We start from the raw sequence: 27,349 nt of genomic DNA on the forward strand, positions 1-27,349 counted from the left end.
AATATTAACTGTATCTCTTGACGAAGCCATGAACGCTAAGTTCTTACGGCGGAAAATGAAATAAATAAATAAATAAATAAATAAATAAGTATACGACGGCGCTATCGTACATATGAGTGAGGTCCACAGACCAGCCGCGAAGTGCCACCATGATGGGCGCAAAGCGTAAGTAAACTTTCAAATATAAACCCTGCTTTCCTTTGATTTTGAGCACTCTTTATTCCTTTTTCCTTCCATTTTATATATATATATATCTTTTCTTGTTTACTCCCGAATTTTGTGTCCCCTTACTTCACCGACCGGGGCTTTCGTTCCGCTTGTCCCGCCCCCCACGGCATGGCACTGGCTAGTTTTGTTGCTGAAACAGGAGCATGGTTAAAAAGTTAGAAAAGTGATACCCATTCAGTCACATTTACAACATTTTCATTAATTTTAATTCAAATTTTTATTACACTATTTTCACCTTACAAAAAAATATTCCAATTCTACTAAGAGATCCATTGTAACTAATTTTAATAATATTTTTTATGTGAGAAGACTTCAGTTCACCTAGATCTTCCACTGATATCATCACAATTGAACTTAGGTGACCAAAGGTAAGTTATTTTAATTTCGTACGAACTTATACTATAGGCCTACTTCAAAATGATTTAACTTTGGTGGTATCAACAGGGTACACATTTAATTAGGAAGCTAACGGTGTGGTGTAGGGAGACCGTTTTGAATATAGAGGTTAGTTGAAGTTTAAGAAAAAATCACTCAACTTTAAACTTTTCTGAGTAGACTTTTTTAGAACTGCACAAAACATATTAATATATACAATCTTCACAAGGTAAAAAAAATATACAAAAGATTTTAGGTTTTGATAGCATTAAACATCACATAATGTCAGTACTGTTAAAAACTTTGAAAGATAACAAAATTTTGGCATCACAACCTTCAAAGCTCTTATAGAAAATTCAAACAACACTATCACGTATTGACTCAACACTATCTGCAAAAGTTTTAGATGGGTTCATTCTACAAGTTTAGGAAGGTGAATTGTTCATCATTCTGTATGTGAATAAAGCTGGGTTAAAGCATATGTATGAAGTTGTTAAGAGCAGTTACTTCGATAACAGCAAGAAACTGTAAACAGAATCATAAGAATAGCACAATTAACACACAAACAATACGCTACTATTTACTAAGTTCATCACATGTAAATTAAACTGTCTTATATTATTTTTCTGTTATTCCAACTAATCTCTAATCACATTTAAACCTCATTTAAAATTTCTTGGTCTGTAAAGGAATTAGTAAATATAATTATTGTAAAATTTAATACTTCAAGTTTGATTCGCGCTGGAACAGCATTACAGTGGTTTCGATTCTACCTTAAAGTGTAGGTCTGTGTCTGACATTCAATGCGGAAGAGAGACACTAAACTTGAACAAATAAGAACATTCATCTTCTAACATAGTTACGGTTTATTAACACCCATAATACCCTTTCACTTCTCCTACATTCTCCCCGATCCTAAAATGAACATTTTCGCGTTTCAGGCATTTGTTTATATTAAAGATTAGGGATTTGTCTATTGCGGAACATGTTTTAGACTCAAAGATCATAAATTTTACGTAGAGATAGAGGAAAATTATTACTGAGAAATATAAATAATATTATTGAGGTGAATTAACTTGTAAAATGTATTTAATACCCTATGATATGTTGAAGAAAATAAGAATTAGATCAGATGATATTTCCGTTCAAGGGTCTGCACATCCAAAAGTCCACATGGACCTACCAAGGTCTGTGGAGCAATATATAGCTAGACAGCATGGTAAAGAGTGTTTCCGTTTTGCGAGAAGAGCTTGAATGACCTCTACATTCAACAAATAAATTGGATTCGAGTCCAGATGTGGCTAACAACTCACAGAACAGGAGAAAGTGTCGTTCGCAACCTCACGTGGCATATGAAGACAAGTTAAAATGAATTAAGCCCACAAATAGACTCTAGTTGTTGGTATCTGTCTTACATGGTCAGTCTTACAAAAACTGAAATTCTCTAAAAAGACTGCTGAAACCATAAAACAGTGTTAACATTCATAAAACAACATTAATTTGGGATAATGGCAAAATCCAAACACATAATAGTCACGTCATCAGTTTATTTTATGGCTTGAGATATCTACAACTTGAATCCTACAGAAAAACATGCCCATCTGTAAATTACATTTTGTGTTAACCGATTCTTATGTATCTTATCTATCTTATGTTGTCTTATATTGTCACGATTAGTCATAACCATTTCCGTTTAGGTCTTGCTTCAGAACCCTTTATATGAAAATGCAATTACTTAGAGCGGGTATTTTACGCTCCCCAGTGCTTTCGTGCATTTGAATAAATCATACAAAGACGATGAGAGTACAAATATGTAGTTTATTTTAAAATGAGTTTCTCATGACCAAAAAGAAAGGTTACAGGGAAAACTATTATTTTCTTGCTCGCCATACCTTGACTGAATCGAAATCTACGATCATAGTTAACTTTTTCACACAATGTAATTAGTATCAGCAGTAATTTAAACAAATGATCATAATTACGATCTCGGTCAAAATGAAATCTTTCAGGTTTACGTCCCACGATTATGCCGGCCAGCCTAAAGGAAACGATACTGGAGAAATGAATGAAATGGTGGAATGAGGTAGAAGGAAACGGGGGAACCCCGAGAAAACCTACATACACGGTGTTTGTCCACCACAAAGCTCATTTGGCGTGGGCTGATATCGAACCAACAATCCCATGCACCAGTGGTTAACGCTCTATCACTGAACCACCGCGGTCCACCATTGCAGTCAACTTACACTACGACTTTATATTTACACTGTGTTGCATTGACTCCACCCTTTGTAATGAGAAGTAAATATTACCGTTCAGAAGTCACGATAGCAAGCATTTACAGCTGTTGTTCTAACAAAGTGATACCTTTGGATATTGAAGACTATTAATGTATTGTATGTTGTAGCGTTCATTCGACCATACTTTCATTATCTGTTGTTAAATGAACTAACAATTGAGTATCAAAACTTGTTCTACGTAATTGTTAACCTAAAACTGTGAGGTCTTCAGTTGAGTTGATTGAGTTTAACGTTCCGTCCACCAGCGAGGCTGGTACGTGGACCTACTGACTAACGTGGAATTCGAACCACACGAGTTTCCACCGAGAATCGAACCCTGGTCTCCCACAACAAAGGCGCATACGCCAACCGCTTAGCTACGAGGGAGCTCTTGAATCGTGTATCCTGATCATGAGAGATACATTAGTAAATAATTATATTATTTAGACTAGATATATAAAGAAAAATATAATAAAGGAAAATCTAAAGAAAAATAATATAAAAGTTAAAAGATAAGCAGTTATCCTTTTCCAAAAAAGTTAAATATGTACAGGAAGGACTTTATATATATAAAGCTTTTTTTATCTGATGCTGAACAAATTTCTGAAACTATATATTTGATTCCCTCTGCCATTTAGAACGGACAAAGCTTCAATCTTGTCTGTGTTACGGTCTGCTTTAATACAATCTCTAGAATAAGTTCCTATCCACAGTCTTTAGTAGTATGTAATTGATTAATCATTATTCCTTAAGGTGCAATATTCGAAGCAATCTGTGAACTGAATGCATTCATATGCTCGTAACACGTATTATAGAATCCATGCTTATGGATTAACATATCTTATGTGAAACAAGAATTGTCAACAATCCCTTTAATCAAACATCTAGTATCTGAGTCTCCTCGGTTTTATGTAGTACGGTAGGTCCTTCGATACGTGATTATCTATTTAATCCTTTTCATAATGCTGATACATATTAAGCTTCTGATCTGTACAACTTAGCTTTTCAGAAAACAGACAACCAAGATCAGTAAGTTATATTGAACACAAATGAAAAATATCATCTCTCACATGTTAGTATTTAGTTATTCTATTTTCGACTAAAAGCTTTACGGGTCTGCTGATACTTCTTAATTGTATGTCTTAATACACGATGCCTTCGAGTTGATGTAAGATTGAATTTCTTCGCAAAATATGGTGTTTCTTCTATGTCAAAATGTTTGCTAAAATGCTATTTCAGATTAAACCTCCTTCCACACAAGATGCATACAAGTTATTTTACATCTGTATGTGTTTTCATATGGACTATCAAATTTGGTTGAAACTTAAAGCTCTTCTGACATATCTCACACACATAAGGCCTCTCACCAGTATGTGTTACCCAGTGACTTTTTAAAGTCTTTTTAAGATTAAACCCCTTTCCACACTCAAGACAGACATGAGGTTTCTCTTTACTATGTGTCATCCTATGGATTTTGAACTGTGGTAAGCAATTAAATCCTTTCCCACAATTATTACATGTATAACGTATGATTTCTAAATGTGTGACTATATGTTTTCTCAAACCTGATTTAAGTTTAAATCCCTTGCCACAATTATCGCAGATATGAGGCTTTTCATCTGTATGTAATTGCAAATGTTCCCTGTAATTTGATTTAAAATTAAAGTTTTTCCCACACTTTTCACATACATAATCCCTCTCACCTGTATGTATTACCATGTGTTCTTTCAAGGTTGTTTTAGAACGAAATTTCTTCCAACACTTACCACACGTAAAACGTTTTTCGTTTCCGTGATTTAATATGTGCTTTCTTAAATAAGATTTATCATTATATTCTTTACCACACTTAAGACAGGCATACAGTTTCTCATTTTTATGTATTAAGATGTGGCTATCCAAAGTGTCCTTCCGCCTAAAGCTTTTCCCGCACTCTTTACACATATACGGTTTTTCATCCGTGTGTGTTGATAAATGTCTTAAAAAAATTGATCTTCGCATAAGCACCTTTCCACACTCATTGCACTTATAAGGTTTCTCATTCATATGTGTAGGCACATGTTTTTTTAATTTTAATTTATTTTGAAATATCTTACCACACTCATTACATGCGACAGCGTTATCATATGTATGTGTTAACTTATGCTTTTCAAAATTAGATTTCTGAATAAACCGCCTCCCACATTCCTGACATCTAAAAGGTTTTTCACCTGTTGCTCCTCTTATGTATCCTCTGGAATTTAGTCTCCTCTTAAATCCCTTTCCACATGTATCATATATATAAGTTTCTTCATCTAAATTTGTTATTATGTGTTTTCGTAACTTTGATCTTGGACTATATCCTATTTCACTCTCCATCCACGAATCGGATTTCTCACCTGGATGAGATAACATTTCCTTCTCTGAAAGAAGTCTACTGCTTTTCCTGAAAAGATTACATTTATGAAAAGGGTGACTATTGAAATAACAAACCGAACTGGAAATTGCAATATATAATACCTGCAATCTAAAGAATGGAAACTACTACAGATACAGTTTAAACACGTAAAAAGTTACATACATTTATATCAGTACGCTGTCAGTATGGTAAATTAGAATTGAGTCACCTATAAATTGGGTACTTGCAATACACAGTAGATAGTAGTTGCATAGGTTTTACATAAAGCATATACTAATAAGAAATCCCTGTTAATCTACTTTAATGTATTATTATATGTTGTATATATATCAAATGTATGAAATGTGTGGGTACATAGGACAAGTATGTTAACTAAAAATATTATGAAAAGGATAGAGATGAAAGTTCTTCAAAATAGGTATTTTTCAATTTAAAATTCTGTACCTTTTCCAATTGCAGCAGCCGTTAAGATACTACACTGATAACGCGCCTTATGTACAGAAATGAGAAAACAACATCGTCAGTTCTGCAGGTTGTTCCCTCGTCTTTACTATACCAACAATAGAACATTATTGAAATGAGATTTCGAGTATTCTAGGTTCCCTTGCTGATAAATATGAACGTTTAGCTTGTCATTATTGGTGACGTTACTTCCCATTCAAAGAGCTTGCTGAACTGGAAGCGATACTTTCGAAATGAACAAAGGATGCGGTACCAGTATGAAGCCCGAATATCTGATCCAGTTGGCAAAAATCCACCCTTTGAAATTGAAAATTGTGAACCTATTTATAAAGTCATTCTTCTGTTTTCATTCTTTCGTATCCTACTCATAACTGAGTTGATTTATGGCCCGCGGCTCTTGATACGTCTGGTATATACACGTGTCTTAAATTGGACGGAAATGCACGAATAGTGAACACATTTGTAATGCAAAATGCCAATTCTAGTGGGAGATACAAAATATGTAATACCACGACTATGTACGAAACAATATGCGACAGCAATCTATGAAATTGCTGAAAAATAACCTTGCCAGAAATAACAATGCACTGACTGAGGTCGACGTTATATTTGACAGTCCAAGAAGAGTCATAGCGTAAGTCTAGATCAAGCACGGCCCTTGCGAGCAGTACGTCAAGTGAAAACAAGACAGCCCTCAGCCGAAGTGGGAAGATGGTTCAATGCTTCCCAACAAATAGTTCTCAGTATATGGCAGTAGTTCCAGCGGACAAGAACGAACACGAAACGACTAGGGTAATGCACAGTAAATGGGGAGACCGTTATTTCATTTTACGACTGATCTCCGTAAATGCATGATTCAAGCCCACATCGGTGAGGTCTCTGCTGCAACTGGTACCTCAATTTCACGACAAAAGATATACCAGTACTTCAATAACGTATGACTTCATGTGAAAAAGCCAGTATATATATATATATATATATATATATATATATATATATATCTCCCCCTCTCCTCCATCACAGATAGGAGCGATATACGATGTTCCCAAGAACAATGAGCATTTGTACTATTTAGCAATGCATCATGATTCAGTCCACATTGAGACTCTTCAGATGTTTTAAGTGCGGAGAGAGGTTGGGATCCGTTTCCATCGCTACAAGATCCGATATTACATTACTAATTTAATGGCATCATCTAGATTTTTGGACGAACCTCCATTTATGAGATGGACTAAAAACCCTTGACTCCTCAGACGTATCGTGATTAAATCATTGTATTCATTTTTAAGATATTCAGAAAGTACTGATACCACAGTTTCGGTACATGAAAATTAGCACCATTCTTGTCGTGCAGTAATATTAATAACTGAATTATTCAATGGGAATGATATTTCACTGATTGCATGGCTTAAGAGTTTTCCGAACTTGAGGCCCATTAAGTATGTGTCGGATATACGAGAAAATTTCCAGCTCATCCTCATCACAATCCAAAAAAGTCCGCATCTCAAAGTTGTCCCGCTAACTTCTCTAAATTCTCATCACAGCACGCGAAAATGTATGGCATGTATTACAGTTCTAAGAGAACACATTTCATATTACTGATTATTAAACGTACCTCATTGTCGAATACCGTGACAATCATATGTTATTCGACAGAATAGAAATCGAGTTGTTACGAATTTCAAATTTGATCTCTTCGAAAACATTGCATAAGTAGCATGTGAAACTGGCTTTTAAACTCTTGATCACTCTCTATATGTAACGCTCTCTACATAAAAAATCAAAACCTAAAAGTGAAACTGTATTTCTCTAAGAGAATGATCGCAAATGCTTAATGGATAAAAAAATCAAACTTTTATTTTTCTATATTTTCGCGGGATCTGGTAAATAAGGGGATCATCCCTTCCAAGATGGATCGAAATGAAATGAAATAAAATACTTAAGTTTTATGTCCAATGCTTATGTCGGCGAGGCTAAAGGAGACGGTGGTGATGACATATGAATGAAATGGTGGAATGAGGAAAGTGGGAGGAAACGGAGAACTCTGAGAAAACTCATGCAAACGGTGTTTGTCAAACACTAACCTCATTTGGTGTGAGCTGGGGTCGAACCACGGACCCCATGCATCAGAGGTGAATGCGCTACCACTGAGCCACCGCAGCCTCCAAGATGGATTGACTTTAACACAGAAAACAAATATGCAAACGCAGTATTAATTGGAAATATATATATATATATATATATATATATATATATATATATATATATTAAAATTACATAACACCTAATTTTACGGTAATATATGTATACGCGTACTAGTTGTTTAAAGGAGGAAAATGAAGGAAATCTCAAAGAAAATACAAATTAACCTACTTATTGATTTAAACTTTATAACATAGATCCTTTACATGGAAAAGGCATTCAGAGAAAATTTCCTTGAAAACCAAACAGAGCTTGATATATTATTATGCTAGAGTTCGTCCACTTTTATTATATGACATGATAAACAAGTCAAAACTTTGAATTTTAGCTTATTTAGATACTATGTAGCTTTCCAACATACTTTTACAATAATATTGAACATTATGATTTCAGTTTAGTATTTTAAAATAAGTTTCAGAAAGAAAAGACCTTCATACACTGTCGCTAAAAAAAAAAGAAAAAATCCTTGCAAGGTTCAAAACCTGAGAAGATGTATAACTTAATGAGTAGTTTATATTATTTATTCTCAAAGTACTAGAGTTACATTATTTCACTGACTGATTTTTATTTAATATAGTAGTTAGGTTTTCTTTAATCTTAGGTAAACAGGCATTTTAGTATTAGTATTTAAATTTTGTCTCATATTGAGTAACAATTACTGTTTTTCCTTTTAATAATAAGATAAGCGGAGAAAGTTACGTCAGTAAAGCAGAGAAACACATACGTCTTAAATACATGCACATACTCTTGTATCATAATGTCACTTCTGATTTAAAAAGAAATCCTCTACGACAATCGTGAACGGCCAGGACAATGGTTGGGCCCTGATCAACGTCCAGTATAATCTTTAAATCTAGACGCCTACACGCAGAAGTTGAAGTAATATAATAATATCTCCTTGGTATGAATAATATCAACAACTACAAATCATAGAAAAATATATATTAAACAAAATAAAAGTCAAAAGTTATTATCTCTGATTTTCATTAGGACGAAATATATGCAATTTGAACACACAGACCTTAAGGTGAAGTTATAAAAATTAAATACGCATTTCGAGCAATGTTAGAAGTGTGCGAGGGATGGTACATTCAAGTACGACACGAGAAAGTAATGATTTGCTCGAGCTATAAAAGTACATCTCGGGTTATTTTGTTGATCCATTCGATCATGCTTTCTTTGCCCGAAATTTGGAATTACATTAGACGCCGTCTTTTCACAATATGTTAGTAGATCGCGCAACACATGCAAGACACATTCTTGTCAAATTTGTTGTTCATTTGTCCACTCAGCTAGTGCAACGTGTCACCATTAAGTGCGATCCTAAAAAAAAAAAAGAAAAAAAACGCAAGATCCTAAGTTCCTTCCATCTTTTATTAATTGAACTGTTTATGATATTACTCTTACCTAAAGTAAATGAAAAAGAGGATAAGTTATATATATGAGGAGCTTTTTTCGAAAAAGGAACATTTACATAATTGCTTATTTTATTAGAAAAGGAAAAGATGACCTGAATGAGCATTTCAAATGTGTCGTTTTGAATAAACAAGTACACACACTCACACAGAAAAAAAAACCTTGAACGAAAATACGAAAACATTTTTGGCGTGTTTCTTTTTGAATGAGAAATACCTAACGGAATAAGCATAGTGAATGTGGTAAAAACGACTGACTTTACATGGCGTTTTTTATAATTTTTTTTTTGCTTGCGTAAAACTATAGAACTCATCACAAAAATTCAGAAACTGTTTGAAAGTACATGTAGACAAATTTTAATGTTTCCTTTTCAGATAAGCTCTTCATATGTATACAGGGTGTTTCAAAGAAACACCTACAAGGTTTGGGAGGTGATTCTTGAACCAAGATAAGACCAAAAGTATGGACTAACCTGGGTGCAGACATGCATCCTTTCGGAATTATAGGTTGCCGAAAACATGAAAAAATGAACTTTGAAGGCCCATAGCTACAAAACTATGAGAGTTACCGTAGTCGGATCAAGACTTCACTTAGGAACTAGTATGTGCCCTATCCAAAAGTCCATGTTTGAGAATCCTAAGATACACAAGTAAGTTTTTATAGAGGGAGTTTGGCTACGGGCATATAATCTGAAGTGTTAACCAACCAACTACATCTATAAAAATTGTTCCGGAAGTACCGCAGGATTCTGAAATTTGGATGGGGCACATACCAGTTCCTAAGTGAATTCTTGAGCCGACTACGACAGGCCCCATAGTTTTGGAGCTATGGACCAATAAAATTAATTTTTTCATGTTTCCGGCAGCATATAACTTCGAAAGGAAGCATCTGTGCACCCAGGTTGGTCTATACTTTTTGTTTTATCTTTGTGTCAGGAATCACCTGCCAAACGTTGTTGGCGTTATTTTGAAACACCCTATATATATAAAGAAATACATTACATAAACGTACCTGAGTTTCTGAGAATTAATTCCAATTTCTTGACAAACTCTTCCGTAATCGTTGAATGCAGCTATTGTATTATATTCGTAGCATGCTAAAGGGACTGTAGGATTAGTTACTGAAGTATCTCCCAACTTAGATAACTTACTGTCATTATCTTCATTTATCCTCTTTTCCCCTTGTTTTTTATATTCCAAATATGACAAAGATGTTAAAAGAGCATCCTTGTGTTCCAGAGCAATGTGATTATTATTATGTAGTTCATAATTGAAATCTTCAATACAGTCCCTTTCTTTTTTCATTTGAACTTCCATTGAAGCCATTAAGCTAACTCAATTGGCGTTTCGGACTGGAAACTTTCAATCTTCAGTGACTAAGAGTTGCAAAGAATTCTGGAAGCATTAAAAAACTTTATTGATCAATGTGTACATTTATACAATTAAGTAAGACTAGAATTCAAGTTGAACTAATCATTCAAAAATATGATTGTTTACTTTGAATATTAGGTTTATTGAGATTTCCTACAACATTGACTAGATGTTAAAACTTATGATTAGAAGGGTCTTAAGCTTACATTGTTGAGATATATGATACTATGGTGAAAAAATTAACCACATACTTTATGATAAATCTACACAGTTGCCCCATTCTAAAGATAAATTGAATAACTATAGTATGTTCAACATCTATAGCAAAATTTTGAACCATACTCAAAGATATATTTTACTTAATTTGGATGATAATCATGGTAGAAGTGGAACGGTATGGAACAGTGGTATCAATCAAGATGTCTCAAGGAAAAGTAATATGAAAAAAATAAAATTGTTCCTTTTTTTCACAGCTGATGACGCAGCTAAGTATGTAAAATTTAATATCGTATGCTTACACAAAATGGACCATTTAAACTGATAAGCCATTGTAGCTTTTAAATTAATAGATAGAAAACGTTCATGTTTCGTACCATGCAAACATTGGCATGGGACAATGTTTAATATACGTTGAAATAAAATCACTTTAAAAGTGCTGCCAACTCAAAATACAGTGGTTTCTTCAAATGGCATTACGTCAGGTTATTACGTATTTCAAATTTACATATGAAACACAAACATACAATACCACAGTTGTCAAGCAGAGTTGCAAACTAAGGGCGCAACGGCATCACGAACATTGAAAAACGAATAAATATTGGAAATTCTACAGCAGTAATAATTCTTTTCTTTAGAACGGCACTCTCTATCATTTTTATTTACCAAAGCAATAGAATTACTAGTTGACTTATAATCTATCTTTTTATTATATTCAACCTGATCTCGAAAGATTTTTGAAAATACTAACGAAATTCTTCTAAGTTCTTCTAAATTTCTTGGAATAGAAAGACCAAACATTTTAAATCTCACCGCGGAATTCATGCCATCAAGCATGATACGAATCAATTGTTCTTCATCACCATAACAATCCAAGATTAAAGCAGTATAATAGATATCATTAATATACTGATCAACAGATTCAGTTAACCTTTGCTTCCTAAATAACCTTTCTGATATTAACGTATGTCTAATGGAATTCGTGATAAATTTCTCAAAAATCAGTTTTTTGAATCGTGGCCAAGAAATATTCAAATAAATAGCACGCTGAATTTCGTCCAGAAATTCTCCTTCGCTTTTGGATAATAAGGTACTATAAATAGCATTCAATGGGAAGCTTGTACATTCAATGATTTGCTCCACGTTGACTAACAAATCAAAAATAATGTAACTATTTTTTCCATCAATCTTCCTAAAATTCTTAAATTTCTGATCCAACAATTCAGCAATCTTTTGAAAAATAAACTGATCGCAATAATTGCCAGAAAATAGCTTTGGAAGCGGTTTAGAATTTAGTTCTCCTAAATGCTCTTTACTTTTTGAACAACCCTCATATATCTGTTGACTACTTTTATTTATTAAAATAGGATTTCCTCTACTATACAGATTAACTGGAGTAGAATTTTTTATTGCTGAAACTCTCCTATAATACTGTCCTAAACGTTGATATTTATCAAATCCCTTACTCTGGCCCACAGGTTGAGAACTCTCAGGTGGTAAGTTAAATTCTACCTGCCTATTAGCTATATTGCACAAACTTTTCCCAAAGGATTTAAATTACTAGCACTTCCTAACGGGGCATTATTATCAACATACTCATTTGAGGGGGCTTGTCCTACTTCAGGCTCATTCAAAAACAAATTTCTTCCAGAATGAAAACTATTTCTTTGAAAAGACCTATGAACAGTTGAAGGAGGTTGAGCTAAACAACTAAAGTCTCTACTAAAAGGATTTTCTAAACTGGAACTATTTGACCTACAAAACAATTTAGGTTGACTTCTGTCTCCTTCTGATCCATTATGACTCGGGCTATTCAAAATTTCCCTATTTTATCTTGAACTAACATATAATAGAGAATCTCTAAGCGGTGGCGTTAAACTCATTGTCGATCTATCAAAGATACTTTCGTCAAATCCAGTTTGATCAATGGTATTCCAATCAAAACTCGAATCTACATCAGGCATGTTTATGCTTACGTACTCCTCCGACATTTACATAGCATATAAATATATAAACTATAACTAGCAAAATACAAAATATATCAAAGATATTAAACATATACTATTAACAAAACAAACTGCCACTAAATCTAAGCAAACTACGAAATACTACAGAAACTATCCCCAGGGTTCTAAATATATACAATTCAATCGGATTTTGTTTCCTCGCTCTCTGGAATTTTTCTCTCTTTAGAATGTATAGCATTAATATACCAAAACAGTAGTAGTCGTTAACCTTATTTTTAACAAACAATTCCAAAAATGAAAAAATTAATTGCCTTACAAATTTCAGGGAGAGATGCCTCATCAAACAAGAGGAGAGTTGCTGCGTCGAACTTGTAACGAACCTTGTGCCGAGGATTGTTTGACATCTACCTTAATTCTATTCAAGACAAATAAGCAATGATTAAGTTTAGCCAAACTATCTTTTGACACGGTTCTGATATCTGGCATTAAAAAAAAAAAAAATGGAATCCCCCAAGTAATGCAGGCTTCAAATCTCCCAAACGAAAATGCAAGGTTATCAAGATTACAAATACTAAATATTATTTTAAATGAAAGAAAATATTCAATTGACTTTTTATTACAAATAATCAAAAATCAAGGAAATAAATACAAACTAACAACAACAATTTAAATTCTGTGAATGAGCTTCTTACTATGAAAAGTGAAAAAGTAATTCAAATGCAACTGAATAATAAGTGAAAGTTACTTGAAAAATAGTTAAATATACTTTGATTAAATAAATAATTCCAAACAAGAACAAACCTAACGCTATTAACAATTTCAAAAGTTAATAAAATTTACCCGGAATAGAAAGTATCGAAACTTAGTCAAAAGCGACCACGACTTGACCAATGATTTAAATACAATATAACGCGAAAAATATCAAACTCGCAAAGCAAGAAACAAGAAAATTTAATTCGACGTCGAAATCAATCTCTCAATAGAAATCTCAAAAAGACTATAATGGGACGCTAAATGCAATTTTTATTTCGATATCAAATCACGAATTATTTTCATACCAAGTCTTAAATCTAGTAATTAATAGTCTAACAGCTACTTCTACTTATGTTAGCAGGAAAAAAATGTATTAGTCAAACTGTTAATTAACCAAACCAAGGTTACCAGGGTTTAGGTTCTAGAAACTACCACTAGGTTTGTACTTACCAATTTCCAAACTGCTCTATTATGCCATTGGAATCGTCTGTCCTCATTCACCTCTACTCGATTCTACTGTTCCCAATTAGTGCAGTTAATAGAGGAAAACTTGGTAGGAAATCGGATATTTCTAGAGAACGCCAAACCAATAACTTATAATAACTTCGTATTATTCCGATCCGGTAATTCAAACGAAGAAAAGAATTCAACTTCAAACTTTCTATTCCTCCATACTCCGTTAACATTCGACCAAATACAACAGTCAGGTCCTTCCAGATGGACGTTCGACACAGCAACTAACCTGGCTCACGGCTTTCGCTCACGAGCGAGGCAGCTGCCCACGCGCAAACTACCAGACACTACGTCACGCGATTTAACCTTGAATTTGTTACAAACAAACTCGCTTCTACAACCTACGCTCTTCATCTCATTACCTAAGATTTTTACTTTTTCTTTTTTTTTTTTAAAAAAAAAAAGGCAAACACAAAATATTCTCTCAATCGAGGAAATACAAAAATAGGAGTAATTTATACAATCAGATATTATAACATTTTTCTTTCTTTCATTTCTTGTCATTAGTCCATATTTTCGTTTCACAACCAGAGACCAGCATATACAGGGTGTTCCAAAATACAGGCAGCTCCAACTCAATGTAGCAGAGCATGCTACATAATGCAACTGAGAAGACTGGGGTTATGGACATACAAATTATCTTAGCACCGAATACTATGGACATCGTATGATATATTTTGCACTAGTAGATGCGAAGTGACAAGGGATGGAAAATTTACTGCTTTAACAAGACCGATTGAAAAGTGTTGAGACAAAAGAATCACATCCAATTATATAGATAATTTTAAAGCAGTTTCGTAACTCCAAGTAAGTTGATTCCAAGAAAAATTGGTAAAAATTTCCATATTGCTTAAAAAGGCGTGTTCATGGGAATCATTTTTAATTTATTCTGCTTTTGAAACACTACAGCTTTAAATTCTGTTTGGTGTAATTTAACATCTTATAGGAAATTTTTAATTTTAAGAAGTTCTCCATATGAAAGCCTGCATCATTTTAAAGACAACGACGAATGAACCACGAACTAATGGCAACTAATGTATGACCAGATTTTTTCTATTTTCAAATGTTGTAGAATAATTCGAAATTTTTCTAAATGAATAAACTGATTGCTCTACTTCTATGAAACGAGACAGGACACAGTTCATAAAATTTATTAATATTTGGGTACATTTGGTGCAAGTAGGCTTAACTCACGCTGGGACCCAGCCACGGAATGCCCAGAATACCAACATCGTATTTTAAATGAAAATGTTCAATTTTTACTAGATTTCCAAACATTTTTCGATAATTAAGCATTATGAGCTCTCATTCGAAAGCATAAGTTGTTATACATATCGTGAAATACTATTAATCTTAAGTAATTGCGGTAGTAAGAGAAACTCCCTAAGTTAACACGTAATATTTCCCTTAGAAGAAAAGAAGAAACTGATATTTAAAGTTACCAGCATTATTTGCAAATTTGAAAGTGCATGACACGAGCTATTTCTTAGAGCTTTGGATCTCCTAAAGAAGAATTTGAAATTATTTCTTTTTCGTGTACAAAATTAAATTTAGATTTATTTTATCTAGCAGATCAAAAGCACTAAGAAATACCTCGTTTCATGAAAGACAAAAGAAGAAGAAACATTTAAGCTTGTATTTTGTTCACCAGCATTATATATGTATTAGACAGAAAGAAACAGGAGCTAGATAATAGATTCGTTCTACATTAAAAAAAGAAGGGAATTTAATGGCAAATCAGAATCTAAGAAACAATACAATCCTTAGAGTCTGTTTTCACCTCAGATAACTCTCATCACAATATACGTCAATATTTGTGTAAAGTAATATAGAAATCTTTTTTGTGTATTTTTTTATCTTTCATCAGGACCATCAACAGTCGCCTTAGGAAACTTCTATTAGATATAAATGAATTCAATATAATCTATTTACCTATCAAATGTTATACGTAAGTACTGGGTTGTATCAACATGACATGCAATTATGCTCAAAAATGTTATCTCACTGCAAGATTAATTTTAATATTGTCCTCAATTAGCGCCGCCTTGATAATAGTCTTTTTTCTCCATTGGGTTTCCAGTTAGAATTTTCACAGCGTTCCTATTTTCTTCCATTCTCGCTACATAACCTATTAACTTCAGCCTCCTAGACCTAATGACCATAAGAGTGTTATATAAAGGGTTAATTATGCAGTTCGTCGATATGAAGTTTCCGCGATTTGCCATTCCCGTCCCTCTTGGATCCAAATATTTCCCTTAGCATTTATTTCGAACACTTAAGCGACCATGTGTTGCAACCGCACAGGAGTACAGGCATAATTACGGTATATTCTAAGCTTGGAATTCTTCGACAGAATTTGCACACAGATGTTGAACTGAATAAAGACAAGAATTCTCTGCTTTCAATAATTTAATTTTTCGTGGATATAGTTTTTGGTCTCTTGGTATTTGATAATAGATACTTCAAAGAAGGATTCACTATAAAAATGGCAGGGTAGATTTTAGAGCGGAAAAAATTGCAGGAAGAAAAAACAATATATAAACACATGACATACATACATAAGAAAACAGGTTCAAATATATTACTCGAACTTACTTCCTGCATGTATTAGGTGAAGAATATCTAGCCTTGGAGACAAATTGTCAGCACTGGAATATTCGAGAAAAAATTGACTATACTACACAACTTGTCGAATGAATATTCTGGTACTTTTTTTATTTCATTTTCTATTATTCCTGTATCGATGTTTACTATATACAGGACATAATTAACGTGAAACAACAGTAATTACAATATATTATTCTTATAATCAAATAACGTAGTCAAATTCGCAATACTACATACAGAATAGCTTATTCGTAACAACAATGACTACACTATTATATAATTTTGTATTGTCTAATTTCGTAATAACGGAAATCTACAGTTAGCTTCGTTGTACTATAGCCTCATAAATTATTCGTACATGTAACAAGAATAACCATCTTTTACTGTGTCATGTTTAACATCTCAAATTGTGAGCGACTGTACGTAATAAAAGATATTTGAAGAGATATTTTTTCGTCAATGTAATCTAAACACAAATTCCTCAGGCTGTTCTGTAAATCAACATGCACTCGCTTTATCTTGTTTTTCGGCACTTGTTCCCTTTCATACTGCAAAATCATTTCCTCCACTGCCGAGCAGTCCTGTTGTAGGTACTCAACCAAGTTCCAATTGTTGGATAGTTGTACCAATTAAGTCGGGAAAATTATCGTTCCTATCCTCACATACATTATTTGTGGGTAAGTTCTCTCCAAGAGTAGCCTGATGCACATTCCAATTTTGGGTAGGAAACTGTGGCAGAATGGTCTACTCTTAGTTTCTTCTTCTCCTACTCTCCTCTATGAACCGGATATATATATATATTGAATCAAAATAATCAACGAGCTCTTCTACTTCTGGAGAAGCTAACTGTTTTAGGTATTACATGCCTTGCACTGCAACACATCTTCACATGGAAGAAACGCTAGTAAATCAATTTAGGCGCAGAACAGAAAACTCTACGTCTTCTTTATAAAGTCTTGAAAAACTCAATTCTTGAATTTTACGATAGGTACTTTGTCACAGATGGAAGAAACAACCTTGTATAGAAATATCATGTCCAAGCTTATTGCAAACTGCGCTCTATTCTGCTACTTCAAACTCACATACAACTATTGAAGCAATGCATAAGCAACCGTTATACCATAGCTATTTCTCCTATCGGGACTATTACATATAACTGAGTAAATAATCGAGGTGCCATTGCAATAAACCAAACAGGTACTTCATAAAGGACAACTGGCTAAATGCCTTATGAAAATGCTTTCTTGTATATGTTACATATTTACACATTGTTTTTCCTTCCTGACATTTGTTCTTTTTTGCACTCTAAAAATGACCCTGGCATTTTTCCGCCTGCTAATTTTACCGCACATCCAAAGAATTCATTCCAGCGAAATAACGTTTGCAATACTAACGTCGCTGGGAACTTCCATGCATTTAATTTTCCCCACATGTACTTCTAAAGCCATGTACCTGCGGGCGTTTAATAAAATCTTTGAATTTGTTCCTAGTGTTCTGCTATAATCTCTTAGAAATTCAATGAATTGAAATCTTTGAGGTTTACGTCCCACGGTTGTGCCGGTGAGACTAAAGGAGACGGCTTAGAAGATTCAAATTAACGGCATAAGTCATAATCTGGTTATGAAAAAATATTTTATTAAATATGTTTTCCTCCGTTGGAGTATTTCTGCACAATGAAGAAAAGCTGTATTTTCTTTTACATGTGAAAAGTTACTCGTGTGAAATTATTCCAAGTGCTGTAGGAACTTGTATCACTATGAAAACCCAACACTAAGATGCTTGTAAGTACAAACATTAGTCTAACCTACAGTACCAACCTAACACGCTTCGCCTACTCAGATCGATAGAGCTTTTCGCGAGGTAAGACATCTAATAATATGACAAAAACGTTATATTTCAGTATCGTTGATTACGTGCGTGCACTACCTCGCACGGACCAACCAGCTACACTCGGCCCGCACTAGCTTTAATCAAATTTATACCTGTTAGTGGTCACCTACCGCAGGCTGGTTTGTGCTATTAGAACTGTAGTTTTTTCACGAATGTTCTAATACTATATTTATACTTGAATCACGAATGAATTCTAATTTCTTCACAATTATTTCTCGTGCCTGCCTCCAACATAATCTATTCTAAATGGGGTATTGTCATGTCTCTCAGTGCAAATATTCTGGAGGATAATAAGAAGAAAGACTTAGAATTTCTCGACTACTGTTTCGAGTAGTGTCCTTAACGCAATCTGCAAGTGGTGCGGCACACCACATTTTGTAAAATGTACATGTAAAATTCAATATTCTGGTTGGAAAGATATGTTTATATGGAACAATTTTCTTCAGGCTGCAGAATTAAATAGTTATAAAGTCGTATTTCGTGATTACAAGTGTAAGGTTACTAATGTAAAATTATTATAAGTGCTATACTACGGTTGAAATATATGAATGTACATGAAAGACGAAGAAAATTAGTGACTGAATTATAATTTTCCAACAGTTAATTCGAGTGGCCTGCCTAACTTTGTTTTGCTCGACATTTTGCATATAAGTATTGTAAAAAGAAAAAAATCACAATTACCCAGCTTCAATAACGCGACAAGAAAATAACAGTTCTTATATTTGAAGGAGATAGGATCAACGCAAAATAACATCGTTTTGCTATTTATGGAAAATGTACTGAAGATTCCCCAATCTCTGGGGAACATTTTGGTTATGTTCATCCTTTCTGCACATAGAGGTTGTATAGACATAGAACACATCAGAAAATAATAAATCAAATTACAGATAAAGATAATAATAAACAGTAAAAAACTAAAAAGTTAAGTAAAACACCACAAGAAAAATTAGATTACAATAGACAACAAAAATAATAGTAGCAAACACTATACCTAAATGTATACATAGTTTAAGAATTACACTCTAGATATTCAGAAACGCTATAAACGGCTTCATCTACAAGAAATTTTAACACGTTATTCTGAAACACACTTGTGCTCTTATTGTTTTTAAAATTCTGGGGTGATTATACAATCTTGTACACATAGAGCGCACCAGGCCTGTAGGCAGCCCAAAAATGTAGGAAGGGGGGGATGCAACCATATTATAGTTCATTTGCCAGTCTACCGTGAAAATTTTAGGAGGCCCCCGTGGATACGGGCCTGAAGCGCACACTACTTCTAGTTGAGCTTTCATTTCTTGCGAGACATAAACATCCATATCTTGCCTCGTATTATGTGAATGTATAGAAGATATAACTGTAAAGGAATACCAATTAGACTTAGTAAAGATAATGCTTTTGTATATGTACAGAGATGGGAGCGTTAGAATTTTATGGAGTTTAACTATTTCTCTACAAGATGATCTTGGTTGCAAGTTAAAAATAATACGTATGGATCTTTTTTTGTATGCGGAAGATGGATAAGGCAAGGTGCGATGCTCCCCAAAAAATAACTCCAAAAGTGAGAAGTGAATATATTTTACCATAGTATAGTAAAAGCTATGTATGTCGAGAGACAGTGCCTATTAGTCTATATGAAACAAAATTTAGACTGTACAATTTATTATATAAGCTTAAAATATGTTCTTCCCAGACAAATCCATCTTGAATATTTAAACCTAAGAATTTTGCTAAAAACGAGTAGCCTAAAAGTTGAGAATCGTTCTTTATTGATGGAGTTTTCAGTAGTCTTGGTGAAAGCTGAGAATATATAGTACCTTAGATTTGTCTATATTTATCTCTAAGTTGTTACCGGATGCTCACGTCGTCAATCTTTCAACAGTTAGTTTAAGTTATCTTCTAGCTGCGACATTGTACTTCCTTTCACTAAAATATTTACATCATTCTCATATAAGTCTATATCATGGGAGTCAAAAACTTGATGTAAGTGGTTCATATAAATTAAGAAAAGAATCGGGCCTAAAATGGACCCTTGAGGGACTCCTTTGTTAATAATACCAGGTGATGACTCGTACCTTGTCCGTAGGCCGTTTTGAGATCTCGAAAAGTGAACAAAGCTATTTCTTGTTCAATAAATATGAAGAAAACCAGTTGTGGATCGATGAATAAGCCTACTTCATATTCCTTATCATTAAATATGTTGGAGACTTTCACTAAAAAGTCGAAAACCGAAGTGTCCGTTGATTTAGATTTTTGAAAACCGTGTTGAAAGGGCGAGATAATATTGTGAGAGAGAAAAAAGCTATTTGATCGTGATAGTGCAGCATATTTAAAAACTTTCGAGAGTATAGAGAGAACAGATATCGGCCGGTAATTTTTTACATCATCAGAATATGTATTAGGTTATGAGATACAGGACATGCTCAAGCTAGAACCTTGTAGTTGTATGAATCAATTTATTTTATTATTACATGAGTAATCATACTTATTTATATATTATTATAATCAAATGTCTTCAATACGTGTTTCCTAAATACTAAATGAAGATAGCATAATGTAAAGAAAAAAGTACAGATTCTCGCACTATGAATAAAACTAGGTAGATGAAAAGATAAGGTATGGTATTTCTATGTATATATGTGTATCATGTTGTAAGACTAATGTGATGCATAAGGAACTATAGTAGTAGTTTATTATATAGACAATAATAGAATTTGACATGTTCTATACCGCATGTACAAATGTACAATACTGTGGTCTCCTGAACGCAAAATAAATAAAAATAAATAAATAAATAAATAATTAGATGCAACTGAACAATAAGGAGAGGAACATTTGTAGAACTTAGGAAAAAATATTTAATTTATAAAAACATTATAGATAACTTACTTGCCTAGGCGATAGACCTAACTTAAAACTATAAGAATAGACCTAACTTAAAACAATAAACTTAAAAAAATATAACCAACACGAACTTTGATGCTATACACCCCCTACCCAAGAAGGCTTATATAGAAGACGTACTATCGAACCTTTTGTGAAATTCACAAATATGGTTTAGCTAAGTAACAACTAATACCGCCAGTAGTGGTTTTAGTGGGTAGACCCGGGCCTACCCAAAAATTTTGAAAAATATATTAAACGCTAAAAGATGCAACTATGTTTTCCACTATTTACATTAATGGTATATAATTATTTAATAAATAGCATCAACCACTACTGTAAAAGTAGTTTCCTACTGTCATTAATCAATCAAATGTGCATATCTATCCGTAAGTGAGGGAGTGGGCCTATTCAAAAGTAAAATCCTAAAGCCACCCCTGAATACCGCACACACTGATTGTTGAAATAATTGTTGAAAAATTCATGTAGATCTAGTTTAGGCACACACCACTCGAAATAATTGCTCAGAAACTATATTAGACCAATTCCATTTCAAATCGTCCAGGCAAACCACAATTGGTCCCCATCATAGTCTCAGATTTAGTTCATTTTTTAAAATAAGAAACTACGTACAAAATTATTAGACCCATATTTTTTCTTTTTGCTGAAAAAAATTTTCTTCGATATACAGCCTTCCAAAATGGCCGCCCTCCTCTCGGATTGCTCGAAAAACTGAAAAACATGTCAAATTAAAACTTTTATTGTAGAGAAACGAGTGTACTTAGTAACGTAATCGCAATAGCAGGAAGAGTATAAAGTTGTATGTTTCGTTGGAGGGTCAAAATTTGCCTATTGGTCCAATAGGATCAACGTTATAGCATGATGAAAAGCTGAAAATTTCATTAAGACGCCATGTTTGGACGCCATTTTCTCAAAAACCCCACCTTTTAAAAATCTGAATTTTTTACATGTATTGGAGAAGTACCTAAGTATTTAATATCCGTTAACCGTTCATGCGGCTACAGCCCCTAACATTCGCAAATAATTATTGAAATTTCGTTTTTTGTACTTGCAATGTAAATATTTCCAATGGGCATTTAGGTCCTATACAGAAGGCAATTTTAAAGCGAGTATGAAAATTTTGAGAGATGAATCCTGACATCAAATCAAGTAGAAAAGTTCCTATAAACATGAGTCGAATTCCGCTTAGTTTTCGAGTTACAGGGTTTCCAACTCGGGACCCAAAATCGGTTCGGGACAATAGAAAATAATATATATATATTTCGCGTTAAATAAGAAACTATGTGTTAAAGCTTTGATAATGTTCAGAAAGTTGATTTGTATCAATATGATAATTTTTACGTGCATTGCAATTCAGTTGGCAGTGTTGCCAACTTGCTAGAATTTTTCTTTTTCTTTCTTTTCAAATGACACTACGTGGATTTTATTTGATATTTGGTATTCATTAATGATTGCAAACATCACACGAAGCACAATCTTCCCTCACATCACCACAGTTTTCGAAAACTTACATGTATTTCATTAAAAGGTTTTATCTCGTGTGTTATTGATAGCTTGTGTGATTCGGTGTCATGAACATCGTCCTAGTGTTCCCTGGAACCATGAAAATTGTTTATACTGGTAGCATGGCATTGTAGTGCACTTGTGTGAGTAACAATGGGGAAGTCCTATTGCAGTAAGGACCGTATTAAATGTGTTGATTATGCTAAAAGCCGTAAGATGATTGTGCGCAGAAAGAATTCTAAACAAAAAATTTATCTTGCGGTAAAATATATGGATTGCGTACTGCGTGTCAGCCCAAACTTACTATTAGGGGAGGATTATTATTTGTGTCTTGTACACAAGGCGATTTGAAAGGCAGTATGAAAAATTTTGAGATGTGAATCCTTCACCGTAGTCTCGGTGTCACCGATAACGGCCGTTTTAATGGGGGCACATTCATGTTTAGCATGTTAACTGTCTGGTTAATGGTTTCCAAATCTACATTCAGAGGAACAAATTCTTTATCTTGCTGGTGCATAATTTCATATTTAAATCTTCTTTCGTGATCACCAATATATCACACACATTCACGTTGTTCACGGTAAATATTCAAAGCACCCTTTACACGAATAATCATCCTCTCCTAATACTACGTTTAAGCAGACGCGCTGCACGCAATACATATATTTTACCGCAAGACAAAATGTTTGTCAAGAATTCTTTCTGTACACAATTATCTTACGCCTTTTAGAATTATCAACCCATTTAATACGGTCCTTACTGTAATACACTGAGAAAAAATGATTTCTATAGTAAGCAAGAGGATACCGTATATTTGTACAATATACCGCTGTACGGAGATCGGATTTTTCTCTGTGTAAAACTTCCCCATTGTTATTCACACAAACACTGTAACTAGTGCACTACAATGTCATGTTACCAGTGAAAACAATTTTCATGGTTCCAGAGAACACTAGGACGATGTTCACGACACCGAATCACACAAACTATCAATAACGCACGAGATAAAACCTTTTAATGAAATACATGTGTTTTCGAAAACTGTGGTGATGTGAGGGAAAATTGTGCTTCGTGTGATGTTTGCAATCATTAATGAATACCAAATATCAAATAAAATCCACGTAGTGTCATTTGAAAAGAAAAAAAATAAAAATTCTAGCAAGTTGGCAACACTGCCAACTGAATTGCAATGCACGTAAAAATTATCATATTGATACAAATCAACTTTCTGAACATTATCAAAGCTTTAACACATAGTTTCTTATTTAACGCGAAATATATATATATTATTTTCTATTGTCCCGAACCGATTTTGGGTCCCGAGTTGGAAACCCTGTAACTCGAAAACTAAGCGGAATTCGACTCATGTTTATAGGAACTTTTCTACTTGATTTGATGTCAGGATTCATCTCTCAAAATTTTCATACTCGCTTTAAAATTGCCTTCTGTATAGGACCTAAATGCCCATTGGAAATATTTACATTGCAAGTACAAAAAACGAAATTTCAATAATTATTTGCGAATGTTAGGGGCTGTAGCCGCATGAACGGTTAACGGATATTAAATACTTAGGTACTTCTCCAATACATGTAAAAAATTCAGATTTTTAAAAGGTGGGGTTTTTGAGAAAATGGCGTCCAAACATGGCGTCTTAATGAAATTTTCAGCTTTTCATCATGCTATAACGTGGGATGTAATAATCAGAAACGTAAGTTCTTTACATTTTCAAGAGACCTTATGGAGTAGATTTCAATGCTAGAAGCAGATGGTTGATATTGCTCGTGAGGACAGAAAAAAAATGTTTGAAGTTAGCAAAAATTTCATCAAAGTTGGCAACATTGCGAGTGAATTGCGCGATTTCTATTGGACCAATAGACAAATTTTGACCCTCCAACGAAATATACAACTTTATACTCTTCCTGCTATTGCGATTACGTTACTAAGTACACTTGTTTCTCTACAATAAAAGTTTTAATTTGACATGTTTTTCAGTTTTTCGAGCAATCCGAGAGGAGGGCGGCCATTTTGGAAGGCTGTATATCGAAGAAAAAATTTTTTTCAGCAAAAAGAAAAAATATGGGTCTAATAATTTTGTATGTAGTTTCTTATTTTAAAAAATGAACTAAATCTGAGACAGTCGTGTGGACCACCCTGGACGATTTGAAATGGAATCACTCATATATTTTTCACTGATTTTCTTCTTATAGTCGTCCAAAATATTTGCACTGGGTATGACATGACATTACTTTACTTAGTATAGATAAAATTAAGTCAGCCACTAGCGAAAATTATTAAAAAAAAAAAAAAAAAATACACTTCTTTCACAATTTGCTTATAGGCTTAGATACGGTGTTTCGACGTGTACTATATATATTAAAAAATGAAAAGAAAAACAGTACGAAACAACATGGGACAGGTGCATTTACGATGGATAAAAGAAGTGAATGCATATGAAAGATGGCCATATTACATGCTATTATCCACAGGGCGCATATATCTGCACAGTGTACAAAATCTATATTTTATATTTAGAAGTGGAGTGTTACCAGTACGAAACCGTGCCAAATGTTATTGAAAGTCGTATCATTGCGAAAATCTATTTCTATCCAATACCCTCGCTTGCGAACATACCACCATGGCTGACTTGCCTGCATTTTTGGACGCAACCCGTGCGGGCCCACCGGCTTAGCACTGCGTTGACTCTGTTAGATAGCACGTGTGCTTTTAGTGGCCAACTAACGCAGGTTGGTTTGTGCTTTTGCATTTGTAGTGTTTACGCCACACATCCAAAAGCCACATTAATACGCAAATCATGAAAGAATTGTAATTCTTTAATAATTACTTCTATTGGCTCCTTGAATTTTATCTATGCCAAGTGAATATTTTTATGTCACCCAGTGGAAGGTTCTAGAACACAGGTTCCCCCCTTCTTATTCAGCTGTAATAAAGACAGAAAACAACGGGCCTTGCGGGGCTCTAACCCGCCTTCATTCGCTAACGCTCGCTACGTGAATTAAATATTAAACTTTGGTACAGAAAGGAACCAACCTAGCTACTAACCTATATGGGGGGGGGGGCTGTGTTCCAGAACCTTTCAGTAAAAGAATTAGAAGTTCTCAACAATTCTTTCTAGTGGTGCGCCAAAAGTAAACCTGTAACTACGCTAACTTGTGCTAGGCGACCACTAAAAAGTATGAATGGTATCTAACGAAGTCAGCGCAGGAAGAATTGGTAAGCATGTGAGGTAGCGTGTCTGTAGGCAACAGGTACGTCATCGACGTTGAGTATACCCCTAAACGGCGCTAGTGAAAACACAATAGTTTTTGCTGTTTAACTAGTTCCTATAGCACTTGTAATGGATTCAATCTAGTTAATTTGTTTCGATTTTCAGTTTAGTGCAGCGAGACTATATGAGATGGGGTCCTCTAGCCTAAAATGAAATCTGATACATGAGCTTCGCCGGAATTCAAACCCGAATCTCTCACGCTAAAGGTTTGTACACAAACCTCTTAGTAACAAAGGATTTCGGTTTTACATGAGTAATGCTAAACTTGTAAAATAAAAAGGTAGGTTTTGTATAACGTGCAGAAGCAGTACGTCGACATAAATATCAAATGTAGTCCTCTTTCCTACGCATTTATAGTCCTCTTCCATAGCACTCGTAATGATTTTACTCTAGTAATCCATATTTCTAAACATAAAATACACTTGTATTTTTTAAAAAAAAATCATTGTAAACTTATCTTTCAATGTAGAGTATTGAATTCTACCTGTATATTTTGCCAAAACTTGTGTTCTACAAATGACACGAAACCTTCTTTTATAAACGTAATGAAAAATTTACGGGTATAGTGCGCCACAGATGACAAGATCGACGAAAAATATGCGAACTAAAAACAGCGTTGCAAATTCATGAACTCTTGTAGTTACTGTTGTTATAAGAACTATATTGTGCTAATAATGCAAAGAGAAAAAATGTTTAATTTTCTTCTGTTCATGTTATTCTCTTCCCCTTTATTATCGAGTCCCAATCGACAAATATATCCTTTTCTTTGTTGGCTGAACAATCAGGTCTATATATAATGAATATAAATATAATTGGTTATAACTGTTTTTTTTTTTTTTTTTTTTTGAGTTTAGGGTCCGTTTCAGCAGCAAGATTATGGGACGCTGACCTACTGCTTAACTTGGGATCCGAACCACATGAGCTCCTGCCGGGATTCGAATCGGGGTCTTCCGCGACAAAGGGTTATCCACGTATACACAAGTGTG

General features: G+C 33.9%; 1 protein-coding gene across 3 annotated transcripts; it reads right to left on the reverse strand.

Moving 5' to 3' along the window:
* Nucleotides 1-212: 212 nt before the first annotated feature.
* LOC145666330 (uncharacterized) lies at nucleotides 213-26,965 on the reverse strand. 3 transcript variants are annotated; one of them, XM_081733435.1, is made up of 4 exons: nucleotides 26,848-26,920; nucleotides 14,111-14,231; nucleotides 10,366-10,748; nucleotides 213-5,301 (listed from the first exon to the last, which is right to left on the reverse strand). In XM_081733435.1, exons 3-4 carry the CDS (start codon nucleotides 10,677-10,679, stop codon nucleotides 4,152-4,154), a joined length of 1,464 nt encoding a protein of 487 aa, XP_081589561.1. In that variant the 5' UTR covers nucleotides 10,680-10,748; nucleotides 14,111-14,231; nucleotides 26,848-26,920; the 3' UTR covers nucleotides 213-4,151. The 3 variants fall into 3 exon arrangements, with proteins under 3 accessions (XP_081589561.1, XP_081589559.1, XP_081589560.1); XM_081733433.1 differs by lacking the exon at nucleotides 14,111-14,231 and having other exon boundaries at nucleotides 26,848-26,965; XM_081733434.1 differs by lacking the exon at nucleotides 26,848-26,920 and having other exon boundaries at nucleotides 14,111-18,242.
* Nucleotides 26,966-27,349: the final 384 nt, after the last annotated feature.

Source organism: Thermobia domestica, chromosome 12, assembly GCF_964235325.1.
Source record: "Thermobia domestica chromosome 12, izTheDome1.hap1.1, whole genome shotgun sequence".
Taxonomy (NCBI): domain Eukaryota; kingdom Metazoa; phylum Arthropoda; class Insecta; order Zygentoma; family Lepismatidae; genus Thermobia; species Thermobia domestica.